Here is a 25,531-nt window from a genome sequence, read left to right on the forward strand (position 1 = left end):
AAATTCCATTCTTTCTAAATTTTAAAAATTCTAAATTTTAAAGACTGATCCACAAATCGTATATAATATCCCTCCCTCTCTTGTTCACACCTCACTACGCTACCGCATATGAAGAACGTTGTATTGAACTTGCATATCCTATTCTATTGTAATGTAAATGCATTATATAATGAAATATATTTATACAAGAAAATTTACTATCAAGATTTTGAAGCATCAGTCGCATATATAAATTCGGGAGATGTCCAAATTGGTAGATCATTCATTTAAAAAACTGTGTGGTTAGTAAAAGCTACACACACCAGGGCACTAATCCCATGCAAGATTGCTGAGGTGCCCATGGGTGAAGTTAATTTTGAGTCTGCAAGAAAGTGGAGTGCAAATGGGAAGTTGGAAGCTGAGTACTTACGGCATACTTGAACTGAGCGTTGAAGTCGGGATCGTTGGCCCGTACTCGTCTCTCCGTCTCTAGAAAATGAAATAATCATATTTAAGGAAAAAAAAATCAAAATGAACATGAACTCTGAATGAAGAAAAAATTGTTTAGAATGACATATAGATAATTGTTTAAAAACGCTGTTAATACAAAGCTCAAAAATTTTAACCACACTTCATTTTATTTGACGAATTCCAGTATACGGCTCTTGTAATTTATATTTCTCTAAAAACAACACACACAAAAGAAAAGAAATCTCGAGGTCACGGACCCTTTACAGCTTCAGAGCCTCTAGACACCTCCCTACTTTGTCTTTTTGTTAATCTAGCCCTGCTCCCCCTTTTTCAATTGTGTAATTAACCTTTTTCAACTTATATAAAGCCCGTGATAATTTCATAATTACCCTGTTCACAGATTTTGGTTAAGGCAAAAGGATTTTGAAATTTCATAACTACCCTGTTCACAGATTTTGGTTAAGGCAAAAGGATTTTGAAATTTCATAACTACCCTGTTCACAGATTTTGGTTAAGGCAAAAGGATTTTGAAATTTCATAATTTTAAATGATGATGTTGTTAGACTCCTACATTCCAATTTCACAATGAAACTTTGTATTCTTGGTTTGGGCGGGGCACTGCCGTATATCAAATAAGCAACTAATACGAGGTCTGTAACTTTAGGGGGACCCCGAATCATCGAATTTTTTTCTGTGGTATTTTCAGAGTAATATAATTTTGTTCTTTCGTTACATTTATAAGGGACATGTAGTCCTACATATTTAATGTACTGTTTATGCTTTGGGTAGTCCTACGATGGGACACCTTTTAATTGAGTATGAGAAGCTTCTGACGTTGGCTCTTGCCACCCTTGTGGATACATGAAAAGGTGGAGGGCCTGGCTCCTCCTATCGATGACACGACGTACTTCCTTAGGGAAGGGTTGTGCCGTGGCCGGTGATGGCCCTTAGGACTCAACCACAGTTCCCGCCAATGTTGCTGTTGCGGCGGTTCGGTCATTCAAGTTTTCTCGTGTGCCTTCCGGCGGGTCGGAGTAGTTGGTTTGGGTAATTTTAATAACATTCGAAATTAATTTTTTTGTACGTTTCATATTACATTTTATTATAATTCTTTAAAAAATAATCTTACTTTATAACACTGAAAAACCTCTGACCCTGTAATTATATAGAATTTAGATCGTTGCCATAGTAAATTATCGTTACAATTACTAAACGAACTTTTTTTGAAAATGTTCAACTATTTAATGTATTGTTTTCAGTTTCTCAAAATTTGATACTGAAAAATGCTTATATATAAATTAAATTAAAATTAATAAAGAATTCTGTTTTTGGAATTAATAGTCCCTAGATTTGCATTGCCCTAAGGACTCCTGGTGAGTTTAATCCCCTTTTGACTACTACCTATACCCGACGTAAAAACGAATCCAATGCCGACATTCAAACAGTTGAAAACAAAAATGAAATGAGCCGGAAAAAATTCGAAAGCACATTATGAATGCTGCTAAACGACCATCCTTTGGAGTCATTGCGATTCCGCAGCGCCCACTCTGGCCGGCATATCGTTCATCGACCTTCGAGCAGGCAAGGTTACGCAATCGTCACACGAAACCATCGTCAATATTTGAAGAAGCGACAGTGAGTGAAAGTATTTCACTGTCAACCGCGTCTGTGACGTCACCGAGGTCGATGCGTCACGTCTTCGGAAGAAGTGACGGCGATTCTATGCAGACGGGCTGAATATGAAAATTCAGTAGAAATCTCAGGAATACTTCTTGTGTGAATGTAATGATAATTTTAAATCTAATTTAAACTTCATTAATTTCCTAATTTTTATCCTTATTTAACCCCCATTAACTTCATTCTAAAATCGCTTCTTATTTCCTGATCCAGTTCCTATTTCTTCAATAAATGCTACACGCGTTCTAGAAAACTGTAAAATCAGCGGTTCTCTCGCTTCGAGTGAAGGGATAAAAGTCTTTAATACTTGGCAATATTCTTTTAAAAGATCTTTTTTAAATCTACATGTATCAAAGAATCCCTATCAGAATCTCATAGTATAAAATCACTGGGGAAAAATATTTCGGTCTCTTTCGCTCTTTTGCACATGTATCGCGATGTGAACGGACGTCAGTTTCATCGCCACTTCTTTCTTACACATAATTTTTGTTGTTGTTGTTTCTTATGGCACTTGCCACGGACAAGCCCGCTGTTACGAAGACAGCGATTTTAAGCAGGTGGGGGAGCGTCTCTTGTTTTTTTTTTTTTTTTTTAGTAGAGCCAACTAGGGCCAAGAGTACGACTTTGCTACTTACGCATCACTCATTCGCTTGCACAACCCCTTTTTACAGGAGGGCACATTCACACATCTCACAGATAGAACAACGGAAGAACAACCATGCCCAAACCGGGACTTGAACCCAGGACGCCCAAATCACGGGGAAGACGCGCTACCCCTATGCCAGGACGCCGGCACATAATTTATGCATCCCAGGATGGAATAAATCGAGCTTTAAAATTTCATGTGTCCGCTCTCTTCGGCCACGAAACTGCTTAAAAAATTACATTTTTACAGGCATAGATTATTTTGTTTAATATTTTTACAACAATATCATATCTTTGCTTTCTGACATACGAAGTACACAGAAATAGAGCATTGTAATAATAATAATAATAAAAAAAAATTGATATCGAGATTTTGGCAAACCTTAACATTTCAGACCTACTTTTATCTACTAAACGCATATTTAGTATGAACCTGTTAATCAATAAATCTGTCTATCTCATGTTTATGAATACGGTAATAACTCAAATAAAACATTGAGCTAGATGACTGAAATTTGGTATGGGGAATTGCGACTAAATTTGTAGATTCTATGAAATTCTGAATGATATCCATTCATAGGATATTTATGTGGTTTTTCGGGAATTTATTCTCGATTGTTTGAGTAAAATCCATTTGAAGAAAGTTTATCTGGTTTCCTACATATAAAAGAATACAATAATTGCAAAACGTAACCAGAGGAAATAATCTCCCCAGAAGTTACTCGCATATTCCCTAGTATACTTTTCATACCATAGAATGCCTTACATGGCATTGAGTTACAATAGTTCCGAAATATTAGCTTTTGCCTTGCATTTAGCATTGTTATTGAATCTATCGTGTCATCCTTGGCGAGTTATTTGGCGATTAATCCCCGGCATCGTTAATAGTATCCAAAAAACGAATTTCTGTTTTAGATACTTTTTTTTCCTTAACCGATTGAAATACGAATCTGACACAAAACGTCACTTGTAGTCACAAAATCCCACCAAATTTGATACATTTAAGTCATTGAGTTTTTGAATTATAGCGTATACATGTTTCTGAAAGTACAAACCGATAGATAGTCAACCCGTTGTTGGATTTGGCGGAAAATTTGAAAGATGTTTAGACTATAGCTTTTAATTCTGTCTGTAATTTTATTCATCTAGCTTTCGTCGTTTAGTAGATAATGTATTAACTTATATTCGAACAGCCGGACAGACGGACTTTCATTGAATAGATTTTGCTCAAAATTCCAGAGAGTTCTGCAAATTTTATGTAAAGACTGTATACCAATTTTCATCCATCTAGCTCAAAGCGTTTTTATCTTTGCAAAAGACAGACGGACGGACGGACATTTTCTAGAAATGCATTTTCTGAACTCAAGGAGGTCAAAAACGTAGAAATTTGTCAAAATCTGGAGTTAATTAATTAAATAATCGTTTAAATAATCAAAAAATTAAATAATCGTCAAATTTTTGACGATTGTTGTATTTTCTCTATACTACATATATGAGAAATCAAAGAGGAAGGTAGATACAATTTGGCTTACTAATTGATGATTCTCATCCGGTATTGAAACAAATCCATCGAAGAGTTGAGTGACTTTTCGTATACATAAAAACGCAATTACCAAAAAAAATGCAATGACTGAAATATTTTGGCATGTGATCGTATGACTACAGTTGCAGTTTTGTTTCAATTTTGATTTTCATTGGTTGTCAAAATGCCATTCAAAATGCATATTCGATTTTCTTTACAATACTACGAAGAACAAAAATATCATATGCGGGATTCTAAAAATAAAAATCTGAGCTCTAGTGACATTCATTATCTTGTCCCAAATCCACAATTTTATGCAGAAGAGAAGAAAGGAATGTCACCTTTATTAGAGAATATGCGAGAAAAGAGACCATTCATGCGGCTTTGTGTTAAAATGGAAGCGAGGTGTTGAGAACAAACACAGAATCAGGGACTGTTCTATATTTAGATAACATCACACCATCTTTTTTTTTAGGCTCTTAAAAGATTTCGTGGAAATCGAATTTTTTCGCGAAAGATGGGAGAAAGAGGCAAAAAACCCCAAAATTCACGACAAAGTTAGAACGCGAGAATGTTTTTCCAACCCCTTCTAACCGTTCGACTCTAACGTATACCAGTGCGATATCATTTGTTTTGTAATTCGTAGAATAATAATAATAATAAATGAATAAATAAATAAATAAAAATCAAATAGACATTTTGGTAATTTTTTTTTCGATAAATTCAAACGGAGTTGTCTTCTCGAAACTTTCTCGCAGACTCTTTAATAAAGATATAATCACCTATCCATGCATAAAATTATTAACTTTGGTTAAGACCAAGAAGGCTACGGCCATACAAAGAATTATTTTTACATCCCGCGCATGATACATTTGTGCTTTGTAATATCGTAAAGAAAACCGATAAACTCGCATTATTAAAGCATACCATTGGTGAATGATAGTTATAAAAAAACGATCTTTGGCAAAAGTGCTATTTTTGGCGGTTAAGCATGGGATGGCGGTTAATACACAAGTAACAGGAAATCGAATGGGGATTCTGAAGCCTTTTTCCGATAGATTAAAATCAAAAATTGGCACCGAAAAACTATTGTATCACAGGATAACGTACCAAATTTCATTTAACAAAGTCGTTGCGGTCTTTGAGTTATCGTGATGAAAATGCATGGGAAAGTACAGACCAGCAGGTAGTCAACCTCTTGATACATTAGGTTCCAAATTCTATAAGGATCTACATTTTAGAAACTAAACCTATGCACCATATTTTATCTATCCAGATATTACTTTTTCATATGCTGATTTTAGAGAAAGTATTGTAACAGTCCAAAAATTCGAACTCAAAATCTTAATGAATCTCCATTTTTTTTTTTTTTTTTTTACTGCTCTCAGATCGAAAAATATATTTTTCTCATTAGATTTTAAATAAATTTCGGTTAGATTTGTTAGGCTGTTAGATTTTAAATAAATTTATAAAGAGCTGAATAGGTAAAATTTGGTTCATAGATGTTACATCTACTTGGTAGATTATTATCAAATTTCAAAACAAATCTGTTAAAGGGTTAATCGTTTGTCAGTCTGTAGGCTCGAATGCATGCAAATATATTAACTCATAAATAAAAGGCTTAAATCATTAACATCCGGTATGTGATCTTGTGATTGCAAATTGTGTGATTGCAATTCCAAATATTAATTTTTCGTAGTAGTTAGAAATGTGGGGATTCTTTAAAATCGAGTTTTTACACGATTACAATAATTTCTCTTTCCATCGTATATGTGAAAGTAATAAATGGTTTATCTGCATCTGTTTGGCATTAACGAAATCGCATTTAAATACTCGAAGGGAAATTTCTAATAATTTTATTGAAGTGGATAAATACGTTTGAGGCGCCATCTATTGAGATTCATTTAAATAAAAATCAATTACAAAGAAGTTATAAAAAATCAGTTAACTTTTAAGAGAAAAGTAAAAGAAGTATAATAATCACTAATAAAATAAATTGATTTTGTTTTGTGGAATTTAATTTATGCTTTTTTAAAATACATTATACATAATCATTCATTAATACGCTATTAGAATTATTTTATTTTCAATTTAAAATTAAAGCATAATCGAAGTGTATGAATTTTCAGAGCAAGAATTTGACTATTAAAATCTTTATGACATATTTTCATAATTATTCATGCACAAAAATTCATTAGCAACTTAAAAGAAACTTATTTTAATCTCTGAAATCTTAATTTCGCAGTTAAAGAGATCTGCCTGTCTTCCACTTTTTTTGAATGTGTACTTTTGTCCCTTCTTTTGATTCCGTATGAGCCCCAAGCTCAAGTACACCTTAGAACCTTTCCAATTTACCGATGTCTAAAATATTAAAAATTATATAAAGCATATTGTTGTGGAAATTGTTCGGTTTGTGTGTGCTGAAACATGTGTATCAAGATGGATAGTGCAACATGCCAAATAAACTCAAAGTACTACAAAACGCAGCTGAGGCATAGAAAATAAACAGCACCTGTAAAAACTCATAACATTGGTAGACATGAAATCCCTAATTAGAAAACAATAATAATGCTCTGAGAATACAAATTTAGAGAAAAAAATTGGTTCCTCATATGACTATTGCGTCTTATATAGTTTTCTGATCTTATGTAACGTGACATGAAATTTTTCAGAAGAATTTCCAAATCTCATACCTAATAGAAATTGGGCCATAATTCTTGTATTTCCTATTAATCTTCATTTTCAGTTACGTCTTCTATCTTCTAAAAGTTCTAATTCTAAAATCATGAACCTAATTCTAAAATCATGATACATGATTTTGATCATGTTATGCGATCATCCATGTGTATGGCTAATCTAACACATTTTTATTGTAAAAAGATTCCAGATTTAAAAAAATAAATTCTAAACGTCCTCGATACAGAAAAAACTAACGTCACCCCGAAATTTTCTCGCATACTCTCTAATAAACTTGTCGTAACAGAGAATATTTTGCATGGCATTGGCGTATAGTGGTTACGAAATATTAACTTTTGGCGTGAATTTAATACTTTTACTGAATCTATCGCGCCATCTTTGGCGATTAATCCCTGACATGTTATTAATAACATCCGAAAATCGAATTTTGTGTTTTAAATGTGTTTTGCTCAACCGATTGAAACAAAAATATGACACAAAACTGCACTTGAAGTCACAAAATCCCACACCAAATTTGATATATTTAAGTCACTGCGTTTTAGAATGATCGCATTTACTTGTTTCTGAAAGAACAGATCTGCAGACAGGTCAACCCGTGGTTGGATGTGGCTCAAACTTTGACAGGAGTCTACACTTTAGATGTCGAATCTATGCACGGAATTTTATCTATCTATCTATCTAGCTATCCTCATTTTGTAATTACAACGTTAACTTATATTCGAACAACCGGCCTTACTCCGAACAGATTTTAATCGAAAGGTGATAGAAACCTGCAAATTTGGTGAAAAGTTCGTATGCAAAATTTCAACAATATAGCTCAAAGCGGTTTGGAGTTTTCTTTGCCACAGACAGACAGGGAGATGGTCATTTTCCAAAAATGAGTTTTGGGAAAGGGAGCTCTAAAACGGAGATTTGTCAAAATCTCGAGTTCGGGATTTTTTTGACGATTATAATCCTTTCTCTATACTACGTATACGAGCAGATAAATTGAATTATGTTTGTCTGTTTTTGTACATGAATACGACAATTTAAAAATGGAATGAATTAAATGAATGAAATGCAGTTTGTAACTATCTCGTCGAAACTACAGATCTACATGCGATTTCGGAGAAAATCAATGATAATTAATTATAATCCTGTTCATGTGTATGTGAACATGACTTAAAAATGAACTCACAAATTTATTACCAGAATTGTATATCTTTATTAGATTTTGAATTAAATCCAGCAAAAGGGTTTATAGCTTATCGATATATCGATTCGTGTGAAAGTAAATATGATAGCTCAAAAAACCTAACAAAGATAAATGAATTTCAGAATAAAGTTCTCATACTTTATTCTGAATTCCTCATACTAAAATCTGCATCTGAATTTGAACCATATTCAACAGAAAGTAGACGTATAGTGGCCGTGTAGTATAGGCGTGTGTATTTATTATTATATATATGTACAGAAAGCAGACATATATAGTCTACATACAATATAGGCTTATAGTAGACGTATAGACAGAATACAGAAGTATAGTAGTTATATAGTATACGAGGCTGTTTTTCAAATTTGGAATCATATCTGTAAATGCATATCTGTCTGTTCGTATGTCTATGAACAGAAATAAATCAGAAACTCAATAAATCTACAAATCTCTCTATAAATTAGAAACTCAAGAAGTTAGGTAAGTGAAATTGATTATGTGATCTAAACATAAAAATTTTGAAAAATAAAAAACCGAATAAAATTTGGAATTTAATCTCCCATTGTGAAGCGATTTAAATTACATGTTAAGTCTTCTGCATGCAGAAACTAAATGTATAACATGCAGTTACGTTTAAGTATATTGATTCCAATTGGTTTAAACTCGATAAAGTATCGATATTAAAGATAAACATCGATTAAACAGTATAGCTAAATTTATTTACCTATATTTACATTCAGAATAACATGATAGCTATTACGAGACGGACTTCCTCATTTTAGGCCATGGTCAAAGGACATGAATATACTTGAGTCCCCCCCCCCCATATACTCTAAGGGGTTTTTTTGGCAGCAACAGATTAGGTGGTAATCTTTTGGTGGAATTGGATTTTGAACTTGAAACTCATCAATCCCGAAGACCGAGACCTTAATATTTGCTCATCGCAATCATTCAGTTGTTGTACACTTGCTACAGAAATAAAATGAAATTCTGATTCAAAAATACTTTGAGGGAAGCCAGAGTAGAGAAATATTTTATGTAATATTTATTGTAATATTTTATTATTTGCATAATTTGATTTTTTTTACTAATTTATTTATTAGGTAACACGACTAATAACATCTTTCGGATCGACGTCCGCGCACTCCCCCCCCCCTCCCTCAGAAGCTCAAGCGTCTGTAGGCAGCTGCCTAGTCTGCTTGATCGGAAATCCATCACTAATAATACCCACCAAAATGCACGCAAAGGAAACAATTTCCGAAAACAGTCCGGTAATCTATTCAGTATTCCTCAAACAGACAACCGGTGACAACATAATCTCTCGCAAGAAGCAATCGCAAAGAAAAACAAAAGCCCATTAATTCGTTTTTTTGTTTCTCCTAACCTTGTCAATCGATTTCGGGGCCCCATATCTCGCACAAAGTGACCCTTTTAACCTGCCAACAATAACAAAACTGATGATCGAGCAAAAACTCAATGTCATAACATGATACAGGTGTTATAATCCACCGAGACATCTGCCTCTCTCTGCAGGGCTTTTAGGAATAAATAGAAGATTGAGGAAGATTGCGCGAGTCCATAAACAAATGGGACATCAAATCACATCTCTGAACACACACAGCTTGCACGAGGTGAATCTTTTCCTTTCTTTTTTTTTTCACTCTCGCTTGCGTGTGCAATATGGCGTCCATTTTGCGTGCGCCATGATTAGACGTCGGTCTCAGAGAAGATAGCTTGTCCTAATGGATAAATGGAATTTTCGCCGCCTTTTTCCCTTCCTGTTATTTGGATAATGTATCTGTGCCCGTCTTTTTTCTTTTTAATCTCGGTCACGTGACGGAGACGATCACACGTAAGATTTGGTGCGGATGGATGGCTTGATGCCTTCGGAAGACGACGAAAGAGTGGTTTAAGGCGGGAAAAAAAAAAGCGCGGGAGGATGAGAATTCTGGTTAAAATGAAAGCTAGAAAAGTAAACGGAAATGGAATGTTGAAACTTGATGAAAATTAAAGAGGAAATAACTTCAAATTTACACGTTCAAAGTCGACGAATTTAGGGTATTTTGAAGTCTCTATTTCTGGTCAATTTAATTTCACATTTTTAACTTAATCAGCATTAATTATTTATTTTAGGTTAATTTTTTCTATTTCAGTAAATTTGTAAATATCAGATGTGAAATTTTGCTCTCGCTCTGCAAATTGTTGTAACAACAAGTGTTGGTCGAAACAAGCTGATAAAAAATTTCACACAATAAGCTTGGACATAACAACACCACTTAATTAGTGAATTTGTGTTTGAATCATAAAACCATTCCCAATCAAAGATGTCGCTTTCAAATCAGGCTCTCAAATGTTTACCGTGACTATTCTTAGGAAAAGAACAGAAAGGAAAGGAAAGGAAAAAAAGAAAGTGAGTGGTTTCTCTGCTTCAGATCGGCTGGTCGTAGCATCAAGGTTATTCTTTGCATTTGGTGGGACTAGCTTTGTGTGATATATAATTGAACCACTGAAACAAGTAAAATTATCACAGGGAATTGGTATCGAACGCAACTGATGTGTTTGACCCAAGTATTGACGAAAAAACGACAGCATGACATTGCTTGACAAGATGTCTCTACACCAGTCAAAATATACTTGGAAAAGCAAAAATGAGAGATTTTAGCTCTTCCGAAGTAATCTCTAGATGTTGCTCCTTCCGATTATCACTTGTTTCGATCGATGACGCATAATCCGGCCAAAGAGCATTGTTACGGATTACTTCTGTAAGGGTTCTTTTGCGATTTGTTGGTCGATGAAGAAACACAGTCCTACAATAACGAAAGAGGGCGAGTTTTATTTAGTACGGAGACACTAACACAAAGACGACAAATATACGCAGTAGAGAGGAGTACAGGCTTCACATAGCAGCACACTACAACAAACAGTAGCCCACAAGTAGTAATCGGTGGCAATAACAACCACAGCACACAAAGCGGTGAGACAGAATTCAGCAGAAGGACGGAATCTACATAGTTTCACTCTATGGCTTCTCTAAACGTCTGCAATTCTCCACTGTCCCCTCGCTTTAGCTGTATCCAACTGCCGACTCACTACTACATGACTGGCTACTCCATACACGAACTCGATGCTGTTTCCACAATAAATACCAGAACTTGGCACACAGCTCAGTACAGCAATCGCTTGAGCCCCCACACAACGATTTATCCAACTATTCCACCGTCTCTTTCCACGATTCAATACACTACTCGTTTCACTACTACGACTGACTGCAACTTGAGACTGCCAGCCTTTTTTAGTGCCCTGGAGATGGGAAGAGAAGGTTCTGTATTAATCAGACGTATCTCGGTTCCTAGTGGCTCAATTTCTAAAATTCTGGAAGTTTCCAGTAATATCTATTTTGCCGCCAAATACATCGCGAAGTCGCCAAATGATCGCCAAGCTTTGAGATCACTGACGCGGCACCTGATCAGCTTCCAACAGAGCTGATCGTAAAAAGGTCTTTCCAGTGATTGAACTGAACGTGCTGGGAAGCACCATTACAGTTTTATATTGTGCGTGTGCGTGCGTGTGCGTGTGTGTAAGCATTATTTTATGTGAAGCAGAATGCAGTTTCGAAAACAGTGAAGAGACTTTCGATTTCGTGATGTCGTTTTATTTCATCTTGGAGAAGCACGCATTATTTACAAGCAGGAGCGACGATCAACACACACAACACAGAACGACACAGAAAGGAGTGAGGGAAAAGCTCTTGGGCATTTTATCCCTGGTTTTATATAACCTGAGATTTTCATAGGGAAAATATTGCTAATATATTATTAAGATTTCGATAGGGATCTTTTAAAAAAGAATTTGTCATGTCAGCGGTATTTTGCCCATTTACTCGGAGTGGGGGAAAGTTAGGCTTTTAGCCGATTCAGCAATTTTACAAAGCTTCTCTAGAATTAATTAATTAGAGACAGTGGAATTGGATCAGGAAATAAGAGAATATGTTAGAATGAAGTTGCTATGGGCTGAATTAAGATAAAACCTTGGAAATGAATTAAACTGAAATGAGAATTTAAATATTACATATATAAGACTGCCCCAACTTTATTTATAAGTAAATAACTTCCTTAAAAGCTATTAACTAATTTTTTTTAAAAAATTAGACGGAAGAAGCTAATTTAAACTTCATAGTTTTCACAAAATTCCTTTCTAATACTAACTGTCTTGAAATTAAAAAAAAAATGAAGAAATTGAATTACCCTGAATGAAACTGAATTATACCTTCCTGATTATTTCGTTTTTATAATCTATATGTTAAAAGTCGCAGCTCATATTTTTTTAAAAATTATTATTATTATTTGAAATTTCAGTTACAAAAGAATTCGCTTTTCTAATACCACCAGAAAATAAAATAGTCCATCTTAATATAATATAACAAATGTAGAAGAATCTGATTGAATTAAATTATCCGGGTCGAATTTTAATTACATACTTTCTATACTTCTGACAAAAAAATCACGTTTGAATTAGCTGTATCATTTTCTTCTGCAGTTTTCTTAAGCATTTATGGTTCATTCGAAATGTAAATTTTCTCTGCAGTTTTTTCAAGGATATTAGGAAATAAAATCGTTTAAAAAAAAAAAAGAAAGAAAGAAAGAAAGGTCGCTCACCTGTGTGGTCTTCATTGCGTCTCCAACATTTCGCCATGATTGACACTCAAAACCCTCCATTGGTAGTCGCTGGCATTATTAAAGCACCATCCTGAAACACATAATGAGTGAATCAAGTTTAAAATGACTTGTTAACTGAAAACCAATGCACATTTTTATGAAATTTTGTCATACTCTTGCTACACTTTAAACAAAAAATGAAACCGAGTGAATCAAATTTACAATTATTTGCCAATTGAAAATCGTGCTCAATTTTATGGAAGTTGTCATAATTATTATACTTACAACATAAATTAAAGGGCTCATCTAAGCAACAAGCTTTCTTATTTGACAGTGCTAATAATTTCTCAGTTAAACAGAGAAGCGAAAATAAAAAAAAATTGTATAATATTACCGGGTTGTAAGAATTTTTTTTATGAAATTGCTGTGGCTTATTTGCATTTATAGAATGTGAAATTATAATGATGTCTACTGATATTTATTTGCATATATAGCAAGTCGTTGAGCCAATCTTAAGTGGTTATCTCTAGGAAGACATCAATGAAAAGGCACCTCAAATCTGATGAAAAGTTACCGAATACATAAGCGGGTTCTCGCTTCCTTATAGGATACAACTGTAAATGTTTTTCAATTGCTGATAATGGATTATATCGTCTACGAAGCTGCTGCATGGGTAAATGATAGGTTTTTTTGTAATTGTTTTTAGTGCTGTTTCAGATATGGAAATTCTGTTCTTTTGTGCATGCACCAAGAAGCATCAATTTCGCCACAGCAGAAATTTAACTGAGCTGTTTACATTTTATTTATCAAGGAAATTCTAATCAACAGCGATGTTATGTGATGAACATGGTGTCCCACACTGTATGCAGCGTCTAATTTTTACAGATTCAGTTAGAAAACGTCAAGACGAGTATTTTGATGTATAACATACGCGGTCCCCGATTATAGCGTCATAGTTCAATTAAGATGTGAAGCTTATGTCATGAAAACTTCAAGAAATGAGAAAAATGAGAAAATGTTTATTGAGAACTTTCAATACAATAAATTTTGGACATGTCGGCTGTTTGAACACATAAAATGACGAAGTTTGGAATCGAAGTTCTCAATTGTGTTTCTGCAAAACATCTGTTCCAATTTCCTTGACCTCGGTTTCAATTGCTGCTCTCAAGTCATCCAATGTTGAGGGCTGTATGAGATACACCGTGTCTTTCAAACGTCTCCATAAAAAAATCGCATGAGTTAAGATCCGGGGAGGAAGGTGGCGATTCTCTACCATTATTTGTTTCGTAATGGAATCCAACTCGTTCAATCAAATCTATCAATCGATCGCAGTTTTGGGAGTGCGGTGAGGTCTAGCACTATCTTGCATAAACCAACAATCGCTTATCTTGTCCATGCCATACACGAATGGGATGTCAATGTCATTCAAAAACTTTCACTTTCTGAACATTAGGTTCTGTTCTTGCATACATCTCTTTTCTCTCCTTCACATTTTCACTAGCAGATAGTCCAACATAGTGCGGTTTCCTTAAATCTTTCTTGCGTTCTTTTTGATAATCGTGTCATTTATATTGTGGTGATTGCCAAATTTTTTCACCACACTGTGATATTGTAGCGAAAATTGCTCCTTCCGACCAAGCGCCGATGGCTCAGTCGGCTGAACGATGCATCTGATAGCGGAGCGGAAGGTTGCGGGTTCGAATACAAGCGAATACTGTGAAAGATTGATTTTTAATTTCAATTTGCTTCATGTCAAACTTATGTTAATTATGCAGAGTTATGCAAATTTATGTTAATTATTCTAATATGTTATTTATGTAAATTCCTAATTTTCTGCGAGCTTTCAAATTCTAGAAGTTCTTGAACTGTATATAAGTAGTTTCCCAATCGGTCAGATTGGTATAAAACTCTTCAGTTGATCTTGAGTGTGTTCATTTCTATTGGACTTACTACATTCACTTCATCTACGTGACAATATGATTCCAATTCATGATGTTAGAACCATGAAAATATGTTCAATCGAATGTTTGCTCATTTCAGAACCATAACAAATACGCACATTATACAGAAATTTTTTAGCGAATGATGCGCGACTCATTCTCATCAAACATGTTTTTAGCCGTATATGCCGCAGTAGGAATTTGCATAATCACCTAGGGAAGCTTTCATGTTGGGCAATTGTCGAATGCATCGTATTTTGGAATACAAATTGCCGGATACATAATTAACACTTTTCGTGTAATTAGACTTTGACGCTATATTCAGGGACCCCACATGTTATATATCAAAATACTCGTTTTAATGTGTTCTATCTGAATCTGTAAAATTAGACGCTGCATACCTTGTGGAACAATCTGTATCAGCTGTAGATATTCCGCAAAATGAGTTACTCATATTAACAATAAATGCACAAGTGTCGTTTTAAAATAAAATATTATGGATCAAAACGACAAATGAAAAAAAAAAAAAAGATTAAAAAGCAAAGCTTATCAAACGGGATAAGAATAAAGACCTATTAAAGAATTTCACCCATATTAATTACTACTTATCACCTCTCTGTGGAATAAAATCACCCCAAAGTGAAAATCCATGTTTCCTGAAACAAACTATACTTTTATGATAATTCGCAGTCACATCTCATTCAGTTCTTGGTCAGGTGTCTGTTAGGGCAAATGCAAGTCTCGAGGTTCCCTTCCCCATTCTATGTTTCAAAATCAGATTTTATTTATTTATTTATTTATTTACTGATTTTAACCTCCATATAAGCAAATTTGAATTTCAAGTTTTGGCAATCTAAATAATAAGTTATTAAATTTCAGTTCATTTTCAATTCAATCAATCAATCAATCAATTTCAATATAACACGCATAATGAAAAAACAGGAAATCCAAAAGGAATTTCAAGTAAAACTTTACAAAAGAATTTTCAAAATGGTATTTACTTACGTATATTTTATGGATTATAAATCAACATATTTTTGTAGAGGTATGATATAATGTAATATAAAACTTACGAAAAAAATTTCTTAGGAATGTTTCTGGAATAACGTTCCAAAATTTGATACAGGATTAAATTCGAGCGCTCTGTATTTGTAAATTCATTTAGAATTCAAACAAATTACTCAAAAATCTCAAATCCTCGAAATTCTGAGATATTCGCCTACTTTGACTATTTAACCCCTTACCTGCCGAGGATAACTTGCGAGATTCGGTCCCCAGTGCCACGTATATATATATGTATATAGTTAGTTGTGAGACGTATATATACGCCAGGGGCAGTTAACACATTGACTTAGGGAGACGTATATATACGCCCGCGGCAGGCAAGGGGTTAATAATCCGACCCAAATCTAGATGCACTAGAAGACCGAAACCGCAACCTAGGGATGTTTTTATCTTTTACAAGTGACTCAGTAATTTATTGAAGGTAACATAATTTGCTAAACATTTTCAAGCATTGCATTTTATATAATATTTTCTTTACTCACTGTTTTTGTATTTCCTAAAAACATTTTGCGTAATGATATAGCGATAAGTAATTTAAAGGATTCCCGCTATAACCTGCCCTCAGCGTTTTAGTTTTTGAGCGCCGATAGCTATAATCAGAAAAACTGCGTCTAAATTAATTAACTCCATTCATTTGATATAAGCCCTTACAGTGCCTCCTTGCAGAAAAGTCACGAACGAGGATGCGAATATTGAGTAACATACAAACAAAAGTTCTAGAACTACATCGATAAAATATGAAGGCATGAATTCTCGTATATGAGTGCAAAAAAAGAAAGAATTTATTTGTGATTTATTTTCAACAGTATTACGTCCCAAAATGTGTCAGAAATAAATGGTAAATGTATCCAACTATCACTACGTTCGTTTACAGTACTATTTCTTTGCTGGACCAGTCATTGAACACTAAAGTAAAGTCACACTGCATGGTTGCAAGCAATAAATATTTTTACGAAATTTCCGGGTTCGTTTGGATAGTGGGAGTGATATGGTGTGGAGAACGCTCAATCACCAGGCGGCAGTAGAAAAAAACAACGACGTTTATTTACACTAAGACACACAGGACAGCAAAAAGACGACAACTATATACAGTACAGAAGACGATTATCTTCAGCCGAGACGGGCAGCAACAACAGCATACACAGCAGCATATAACAACACTTCACTCATATATAACAGCTTCACTCCGTCGCTGCTCCGCTTATCTCTGGAAGGCCAGTTTTTTTTTACTGTCGATTCCGACTACTCTGCCCTAGCAGCTGCGGCCGCTTCCTTTTATAGGTCTCAGGAGGCGGAGCTAGACGCCTCTCAACCAATCAGGAACGTTCGAGGCGTATCTCCGTTCCTACTGGACGGATCGGGAAAATTCTCGATGTTTCGGGTATAATCTATTTTGGCGCCAAAGTCGCCAAATTCGTCGCCTAGTCGCCAAATAATCGCCAAGTTTGTTGCCAAGCGCCGGGACCCTCCGACGCGACACCGGACTCCGCCCAATACCGATGACTGTAAAACATTCTTTCCGATGGTGGAACCAACTATGCTGGGAAGCAGCATTACAGATTCGTAACAGTATATTCTGCTGACATTCAATACTCGACGGAATCCAGCTCAACTTTCAGAATGTAGAATAATGGTGAGAATATTCCTGCATGAAGGAGATGAGATGGAAATGCAAAATAACCGAATTATTTACAAGATAAATATTTCCCACGGATAAACACAAAAGAAACTCTACTATGAGAGAGAGAAAAAAGAACAGAATTTAAAATTAATTCCAAAATAGTAATACTGACTTTTAGTATAGTTTTGTTATATTAACGTCCCTTTTTAAAGCAACACTAGGGCTATTTTAGGACGGACCTCGTCATTTTGAACCGCGGTCAGATGACGAGGACGGCACCTGAGCTGGAACCCCCCTCTCCGCACCATACCACACCTGGAGGACGTTTGGCCCTGACGGATTTATCGTGCAACAGACCCCCTTACAAGGCGGTTCTTCTGTGGAATCGGGTCACGAACCTGAAACCTTACGGCTCACAAGCCGAGACCTTACCACCAGACCACCACGGCCCTAATAGTAATACTGAAGTTCACATGTCTCATATTATCGAGGTTGCTTATAAAAGATACAACTTCTGCAATGGTTGTTGAAGAAGGTTTCTCCATTAACAAATCAACTGGCTAAAATCTTGATAAGAAATAATGTGCGCCTTTGTAAAGTGTTCTTCCACTCGGAGCCTCTAAGAAAGAGTGTTATTCATTAAAATCTGATAAAATTATAAGCAAAACCATCAAAAAACCCTTAAGAGTTCAGTTTTATACAATCAGACGCAAAAGGAAATTAAATTAAGACCCTAAAATGAAGGCTCTTATTAAAGAAATTCCAGAATGATCGAAGAGAATTTTGTAAGATCTCCGTACTTTTCTGCATATAATACAAAATCATCGTGTTTGGATATTTGTATTTTAATAATATTTTCTTTTTATTTTATTCAGTGTATTGTCCCAGTGCAGTTGTTATTTTATGTGTTGCTGTTTCTTATGGCACTTGCCATAGACAAGTCCGCTGTTACGAAGACAGCGATTTAAGCCGGTGGGGGAGCGTCTCTTGTTCTTTTAGTAGCGCCAACTAGGGCCAAGAGTACGACTTTGCTACTCACGCATCACTCATTCGCTTGCACAACCCCTTTTTACAAGGGTGGCACATTCACACATCTCACAGATAGAACAACGAAGAACAACCATTCCCAAACCAGGACTCGAACCCGGGATGCCCAGATCACGGGGAGGACGCACTACCCCTATGCCAGGATGCCGGCTGTTATTTTATATTATACCATTGCATCTGGCAACCAAGCTTATTTTCTGATGTTATTGAGTTTGTCTCTTTGTGAATGGCACCGTTGTTGTAAGAGGACAATTCTATATCCATGGTTGCACCGTGCTGCAGGCATATTTTTCTGTCTTTTTATTTATGTGCCGCCTACGCCCTGAATGCGAAAATAAATCTCTTTGTGTGTATGAACTCTCGTCTTACAATATATTCAAAGTCAAAATTAGAAATCTTCTGTGGTTCCTGCGAGACAACGAAGAATTGATCTCCCCAGACCCAAACACTGGATAAATGTTCGTCTTGTACCTCAGTCAAGCCCTCCTCCAAGATATATTAACTTCAAGAGAATTCCTGAACTCATACCCCCTCCCCCCACCGAACATTCCCTTTATCACTTTATCATCATTGTATTGTATGTAGTGTGTGTGTGTGTGTGTGACCGTATGTAAACTTAATCTTTTTTCTTCTTAATAAATCGTTCCTCGTGTATCCTTTGAACTGACGGGGAATCCTAGAGATTCCCAGTGCGAGGATATTCTGTGGCGAAAAAGAAGAAAAACAAAGTGACTACTAAACGTAGTATTCAAGGAATAACTAATATTAATCAATACGAAAAAAAAAAATGAAATTTGAAAGAAACGAAGAAAAAAAGAATAGTTTTAATTCTTTTGTCTTCGTTTAAGGCCTTCATTAAAGTTTTTTCCAAAATTACCCAGATTAACGTTCAGCTTATAACTGGATTATTCTGCTAGGCTCCCAACACCAAATCCAACCTCTACATTGATTGTTGAAGATGATTGTCTCCCCATCAATAAATCAACTGGTTAAAACCTTAATGAGAAATAACACATGCAAAATACTCCCGGCCGGCACGCCACACCTCCCTTCCAGCAAGGAAAAGAAGAAAAGTTTTGCTTAAACAGGGTGTGGACGGGGCCCCGCAAAACTGGAGCAAAAATTTCTGCTGCCCGGAAAAGTTTTGTTCGAAGGCCACCGCGAAGGGTGGATGCGAAAAAGGGCGTTGCCATTCTAGCCCCGATAAATACTGGTTACAAAAGGTTCGTTAATTATTTAGAGGCCTCCTCTGGTCACGTGACTCATCCCTCCTTCGAGGACGAGTATCCATCCCGGAGACACCATTTTCTCTTCTCTGTGTCTCTTTTTTTTGTGTTGTTATTTGGGGTTTTGTCGCCAGCAGAAAACGCGTGACGAACACAATTATTCCAAGCCCAGGGTGGTTACAATGAATAAGTTTTTCGTCCTTCGACTGGCGGGCAGCTCGTTATCGGTGTAAATGACTGTCCGACCCGCTCTCTTGCTCCAGGATTTGAATAAATAAGTAGGAAGGATGGGGGATTGGGCTTTGCTTGATGAATTGGGTGCAGGCTTCACTGAGAGACACTGCTGGTCATTGGATTAATTTTGGCCTCTCATATTAATTGCGTGATGTTGATGTTATCTAAGGCAGGGGTTTCCCAATCTCTTAAACATTGCAACCCTTTTTTTTAAAGCCCTAATCCATAGCTACCCACGTCATCCTTGGAATCCTTCATTTTTTTTTCAGAGGGAATGATACTCGCTTTTTTTTTAAAGAAGTTTTATAGAACTTTTGTGAAAATAATTTTCATTAATAAATACAGTTAAAATATTTCTTAATAGCTGGTACTCGGCGCGTTGCTGCCGCAGAAGAAATAATTTTCAAAATATCGTTTGAAATTTGAAATGGCCGTCTTGTTTACCCTTTCTAGGGCCGTGGGAAGTATGCTTCCCACCAAATTTATCAATCTTCGTATGAATTTATGTAGGTTGGCATAAGTTCTGACACATTGTTTTAGACAGACAGAAACTTAGATGCTTCAGTTCTTTATCTCACACAAAATGATGTGTCTTGATTTGATACTTAATTATTAATTAACCAAATTAATTAATGAATCAAATTTAATTTATCTAATAAATTAAATGAATCCCTTTTCTTATTCTAATTTCAAGCCTCAAAATATTTTAACATAATATGACTAGAAAAAAAAATGGCCCTTTAAAGGGTTAATTAGGAATGTAGGAAGGATGATATTTATTTTCTTCTCGACAATGAATATATTCATCGAAATTGAATGATATATAAAGGAGAAGTATAAATAATATTTATTCTTTTTTTTATTCTATTATTCTAGTATACTTTATGATAGACAATATTTTTTGTTTTTCCATCTTCAGCAAAACCCGATAAATTTCATAGCTGTCCGACTCGTCAGCATCCAACATACAACTGGCCATGTGAAAAACATGGATTTTCTAGGTTCAAAGCACTAAGTTGGCAAAGTTTTATCGCCATCGGATGAATAGCACGGCAGCGCATAAAATACGAACAAACAAAAATCCATTTTATATACTAGATGAATGGGTTGATAAAGATATTAAACCAACGTCATATTTTTACAAATTTTGGAAACTAAAGACCGTGCTGTGACCCAACTAAAAATTTATTCTTCAAGGCCCGCCAACTAGTCGCGCCCAAAACTTCGAAGACCTCTTGTCTAGGTATGGTCATCCAAGAATATAAAAATAGTGCCAGCGAAATTGATTAGTCGATTAGGGAAGTAAATTAACACGGCTATTTTTTGCCTTATATCTTAAATTATTGTTATTTAGAACTTATTAATTTAGGAACAAAATTTTTGCTGGATATATTTCTCCTGGAGTGTTACAACGGACTTTGAGAAGCGGAAGAACTAATGCAATGAATTTAAAACAAAATTTTAATAAAACCAACACAAGTGGTCTGCTCGAAACCTTTTATATCTGCATTTTAGACGTCATTTTTTGAATCAATCGAAACTAAAATTTGATACAAAATTGCAATTTTAGTAAGCGAATCACAAACCACATTTCATTTATCAATATCTTGTGTTTTTGAATTACCGCGTTTGCACGCATATAGTGGTGCGGTGTAGGCGGAAGTTTGGAAGGGGTGCTAGCTCAAGTGTCATCATCTGATTGGTGTTCAAAGTTACGCATTTCGACTTGAAATATCCTTCGTATTGATATTAAATGACTCGTTAATATAATCAAACTTCCCGCGTTACAGCAAAAAACTATATAATTTTGCTTACTTTTTAACTAATTAAGACAGTAGTTCAAATTTACATAACATCACTCTGATGTGCACATTCATACCTTTCAAGTTATATATTTGCTAACATATTTTTCCATTCAAGTGGTCAGGCTTAGGAAAAGCCGAAACTTATAAAAACGCGCACATGCATTCATGTTTATTATTAGTAGAGATTTATATCATCTGTATAGGCAGCACATATGAAAACGCGGCAAAGGAAGGTTTATTAGAAAGTTTAACCGAAATTGTTATCAATTTTTATCCCAGAATTCTCTTTTTAGAGAACTCTAGATTTATTATCATTCTGTAGGGGAGTTGTCTTACACTATGCAGATACTGTGACGAACATAATTATTCTAGAAACCAGGACTGTTACAAAGAATTAGTTTTTCGTCCTTGAATCGACAGCTCATTTTCAAGGCCAATACCTAGCCGACCGAATCTTTAGCACGGAGCAGTGGTTCCAGAATTTGAATAAGTAAAAAAAGATTTGAAGACTGGGACGGATTGGGTGCAGCCGAGGCTGAAAAACCCTGCTTGTTATTAGGTTAAATTTTGCTCTACACTTTAAATTTCAGTTATAAGGTAGATTATGTTTGCACTTTGAAACATAGAATACCATTCTATGACGATGCACCTGGAATCTGAATGACTGATTTTATGAGCATTTAGGGATACTTATGGAGCACGATTTTAATTTTTCGTTACTTTCTTCGTATATAAATAAGAAATACTCTAATGACAAAGAAAAAAATCCAAACTTGAGATTTTGACAAATCTCCTCGTTTCAGACCTTCTTTAGTCCGAAAAAAAATTTCGAAATTATGTCTGTCTGTCTGTAAATACGATAACTCAAGGACGCTTTGAAATAGATGGGTGAAATTTGATATATAGATAAATGTTTGTAGATTTCTATAAAATTTTGAAAAAAAAATCATTCAAAGGAAGTCTATCTGTACAAGTTAACACAATAATTACAAAACAAATATCGATGTAAATAAAATTTAATACACAGATTTGGCATCTAAAGCATAGAACTACATCAAATTGAGAACAAGGGTGGATAAATAAAAGAGTAATAAAAGGGTTGTCAAAGACAAGCGACCTGAAAATCAAAGGTTTAGTCGTACGTCGGTCTGTATTATTGTATTTACTTAAAAGCTATTATTCAAAAACATAACCTAGCTAAATGAAATTTGGAATATGATCTCCTGACTATAAATGCATTCTGTATGAAATTTTAATTGCAATTTGTTGGATAATAGGTGTCCAAAATGCATATCTGATTTCCTGGTACTTGTGTATTAACTACATCCCTAACGATTACTTGTCAAATAACTACTTTTATAACTATTGTTTTCTAATGGCACACGATTGCCGATTTTCTTTATTATATTATGAAGCACACAACTTTCGTATGCGGAAGTTTGAAAATAAAAACCTGAGCTTTAGTAGAGTTCACGACATTGTTCAATATTTTCAAGTTTGTATGTTGAAAGGGAGAAGAATAAAATATCTTTTCTTTCTAAATCTCTATTCTAAAAAAACTTTCTTGCATTAGAGAAAGTTTAGGGAGAATACTTCCATTGGTTATTTTCTTTTACGATGACATAATCTTGTAATCGTCAAAAAATTTGACTTCAAGTTTCAGACTTCCCTGTGTCCGAAAAACACGTTGAGGCCGCGGTGGCCTGATGGTAAGGTCTCGGCTGGTGAGCCGTAGGGTTTCAGGTTCGAGAGCCGATTCCACCGAAGAACCGTCGTGTAAGGGGGTCTGTTGCACGTTAAATCCGTCAGACCAAACGTCCTCCCGCTGGTGTGGTGTGGTGTGGAGAGAGGGGTGCCAGCTCAGGTGTCGTCCTCGTCATCTGACAGCGGTTCAAAATGACGAGGTCCGTCCCAAAATAGCCCTAGTGGTGCTTTACAACGGTACGTTAAAATAACTAAACTAAACTAAAACTAAACAGAAAAACACGTTTTAAAAATTATTTCTGTATGTTTGTCTATGAGCATGGTATCTCAAAACCGTTTTGGGCTAGATGGCTGAAACTTGGTATGTCATCTTTAACAGGAGCCTAAAATCATTTCTAAATTTTAAATAAAATGTATTAGAGGCAGAATGTCCGTTTTTCTATCCGGTCGGAAATGAATACTATAAACACAAATCTCAAAATGAATAAAGTAAAATGTTTTATAAATCTTATTCAAAGCATATGATACAACAATTATCTGACTATCGAACATAACAAAGAAATGGAAAATGAAATGAGAATCATTTACTATCAAGTTACCTTAAAGAATAAACTATCCCACTACAAGCAAATTATCCCACTATAAGCAAATCAAAACAATGCAGGGAAAAAACCCAGCAAAAGTCATTGAGTATTATTCAATTGCTATGAATTACGCATGAATTAAATTTTTCACAACTGTTATTCAGATTCATGGAATAAAACAGTAATCTGAAATGACAACCAATCATTTTTAGCAAAGAAATGTAAAATATCTATAAAAATCGAGTACACAGTGTTTTCATAAAGGAAGAGCAACTGCTTTATTATAAGTAATTTTTATCCTCTCGTATATGTTCGATACGTATGAGTTCGAAAATCACATTTATGGAAAATGTCTGTCTGTGACAAAGATAACTCAAAAACGGATGAAATTTGGAAACGGATGAAATTGAGCTAGACGGATGAAATTTGGTATGTGATATTTATACCAAATTTGCAGATTTTCTTCAAATTTTGGGTAAACTCCGCTTAGAGGAATTCCATCTATCTTGCTGTCTGAATATAAGTTAATATGATATTTACAAAACGAAGAGAGCTGGATTTATAAGATTCGGCACATATATTCAACATCTACAGAAATTTTGAGCCATATCGAACAATGGCTTGACCGTCTGTCGGCCTGTACTTTCAAAAATATATAAATGTGATAACTCAAAAACGCTATGACTAAAATATATGAATTTTAGTACCTGATTTAGTGGCTTAAAGTGTAGCTTTGCTTTAAATTTTTGTTACAATTGATAGGGAAAAACTCGTCTAAAACACAAATTCGATTTTTGGATACTATTAACCATCTGCGAAGGCTTAATCAGAAAATAACACACCACGGATGTTACGACAGATTCAGTAAAAGTGCTAAATTCATGCCAAAGGTTAATATTTTGTAATTATTTTTCGCCAATGCCATGGAAGGCGTTCTCTGGTATAACACTTTTTATTAGAGAGTGTACGAGAAAGTTTTCGGGAGACCACTCACTTTATTTGAAAATATAAAAACAAATGACATAGGCATTTGATAATGAAAGAGAATTCGTCGAAATAAAATGTTTCATAACTCTTATTCGGAATATATGAAAGAACGATAATCTGAAATGACAACCCAATCAATGGCAGCGAAGAAATGCAAAATATCTATAAAAATCGAAAATAGCTGAATAGTGGCACTGACATCAAAAAGAAGCAATTATCGCGCTAAAAATAATTCGCGAAAATACAAAACACACACACATAAAATTCATTGATTGTTACAAAATGAAACGTATGTTTATATTGCTCAAAAATTACTTTTCAAACATTTGCATTATTTAATGATAGTAAAATCGCGTGCAGAATCTTATCGATTTCGCCCTGACGATTTGAAAAAATATTTTCATAAATGATCAATGTTTAGTAACTTCGGTGTAGTTAAAATCGTTTGGTGGAAAAATTAAAAAAAAAAAAAAGTATTTG

At 34.9% G+C, this 25,531-nt stretch overlaps 1 protein-coding gene across 1 annotated transcript in view; it reads right to left on the bottom strand.

Annotated features, from left to right (window-relative positions):
• The window catches only part of LOC129975206 (phospholipid-transporting ATPase ID-like), a 147,494-nt gene that overhangs the window by 70,523 nt on the left and 51,440 nt on the right, over positions 1 to 25,531 (bottom strand). Inside the window, exons 2-3 of the mRNA XM_056088193.1 lie at positions 12,839 to 12,929; positions 410 to 468 (exon numbers count right to left, since the gene is read on the bottom strand). Of these exons, the coding sequence (XP_055944168.1) occupies positions 410 to 468; positions 12,839 to 12,875 (96 nt within the window). The 5' untranslated portion in view covers positions 12,876 to 12,929. The remainder of the gene's footprint in view (positions 1 to 409; positions 469 to 12,838; positions 12,930 to 25,531) is intronic.

This window comes from Argiope bruennichi, chromosome 7 (genome assembly GCF_947563725.1).
Source record: "Argiope bruennichi chromosome 7, qqArgBrue1.1, whole genome shotgun sequence".
Lineage (NCBI taxonomy): Eukaryota > Metazoa > Arthropoda > Arachnida > Araneae > Araneidae > Argiope > Argiope bruennichi.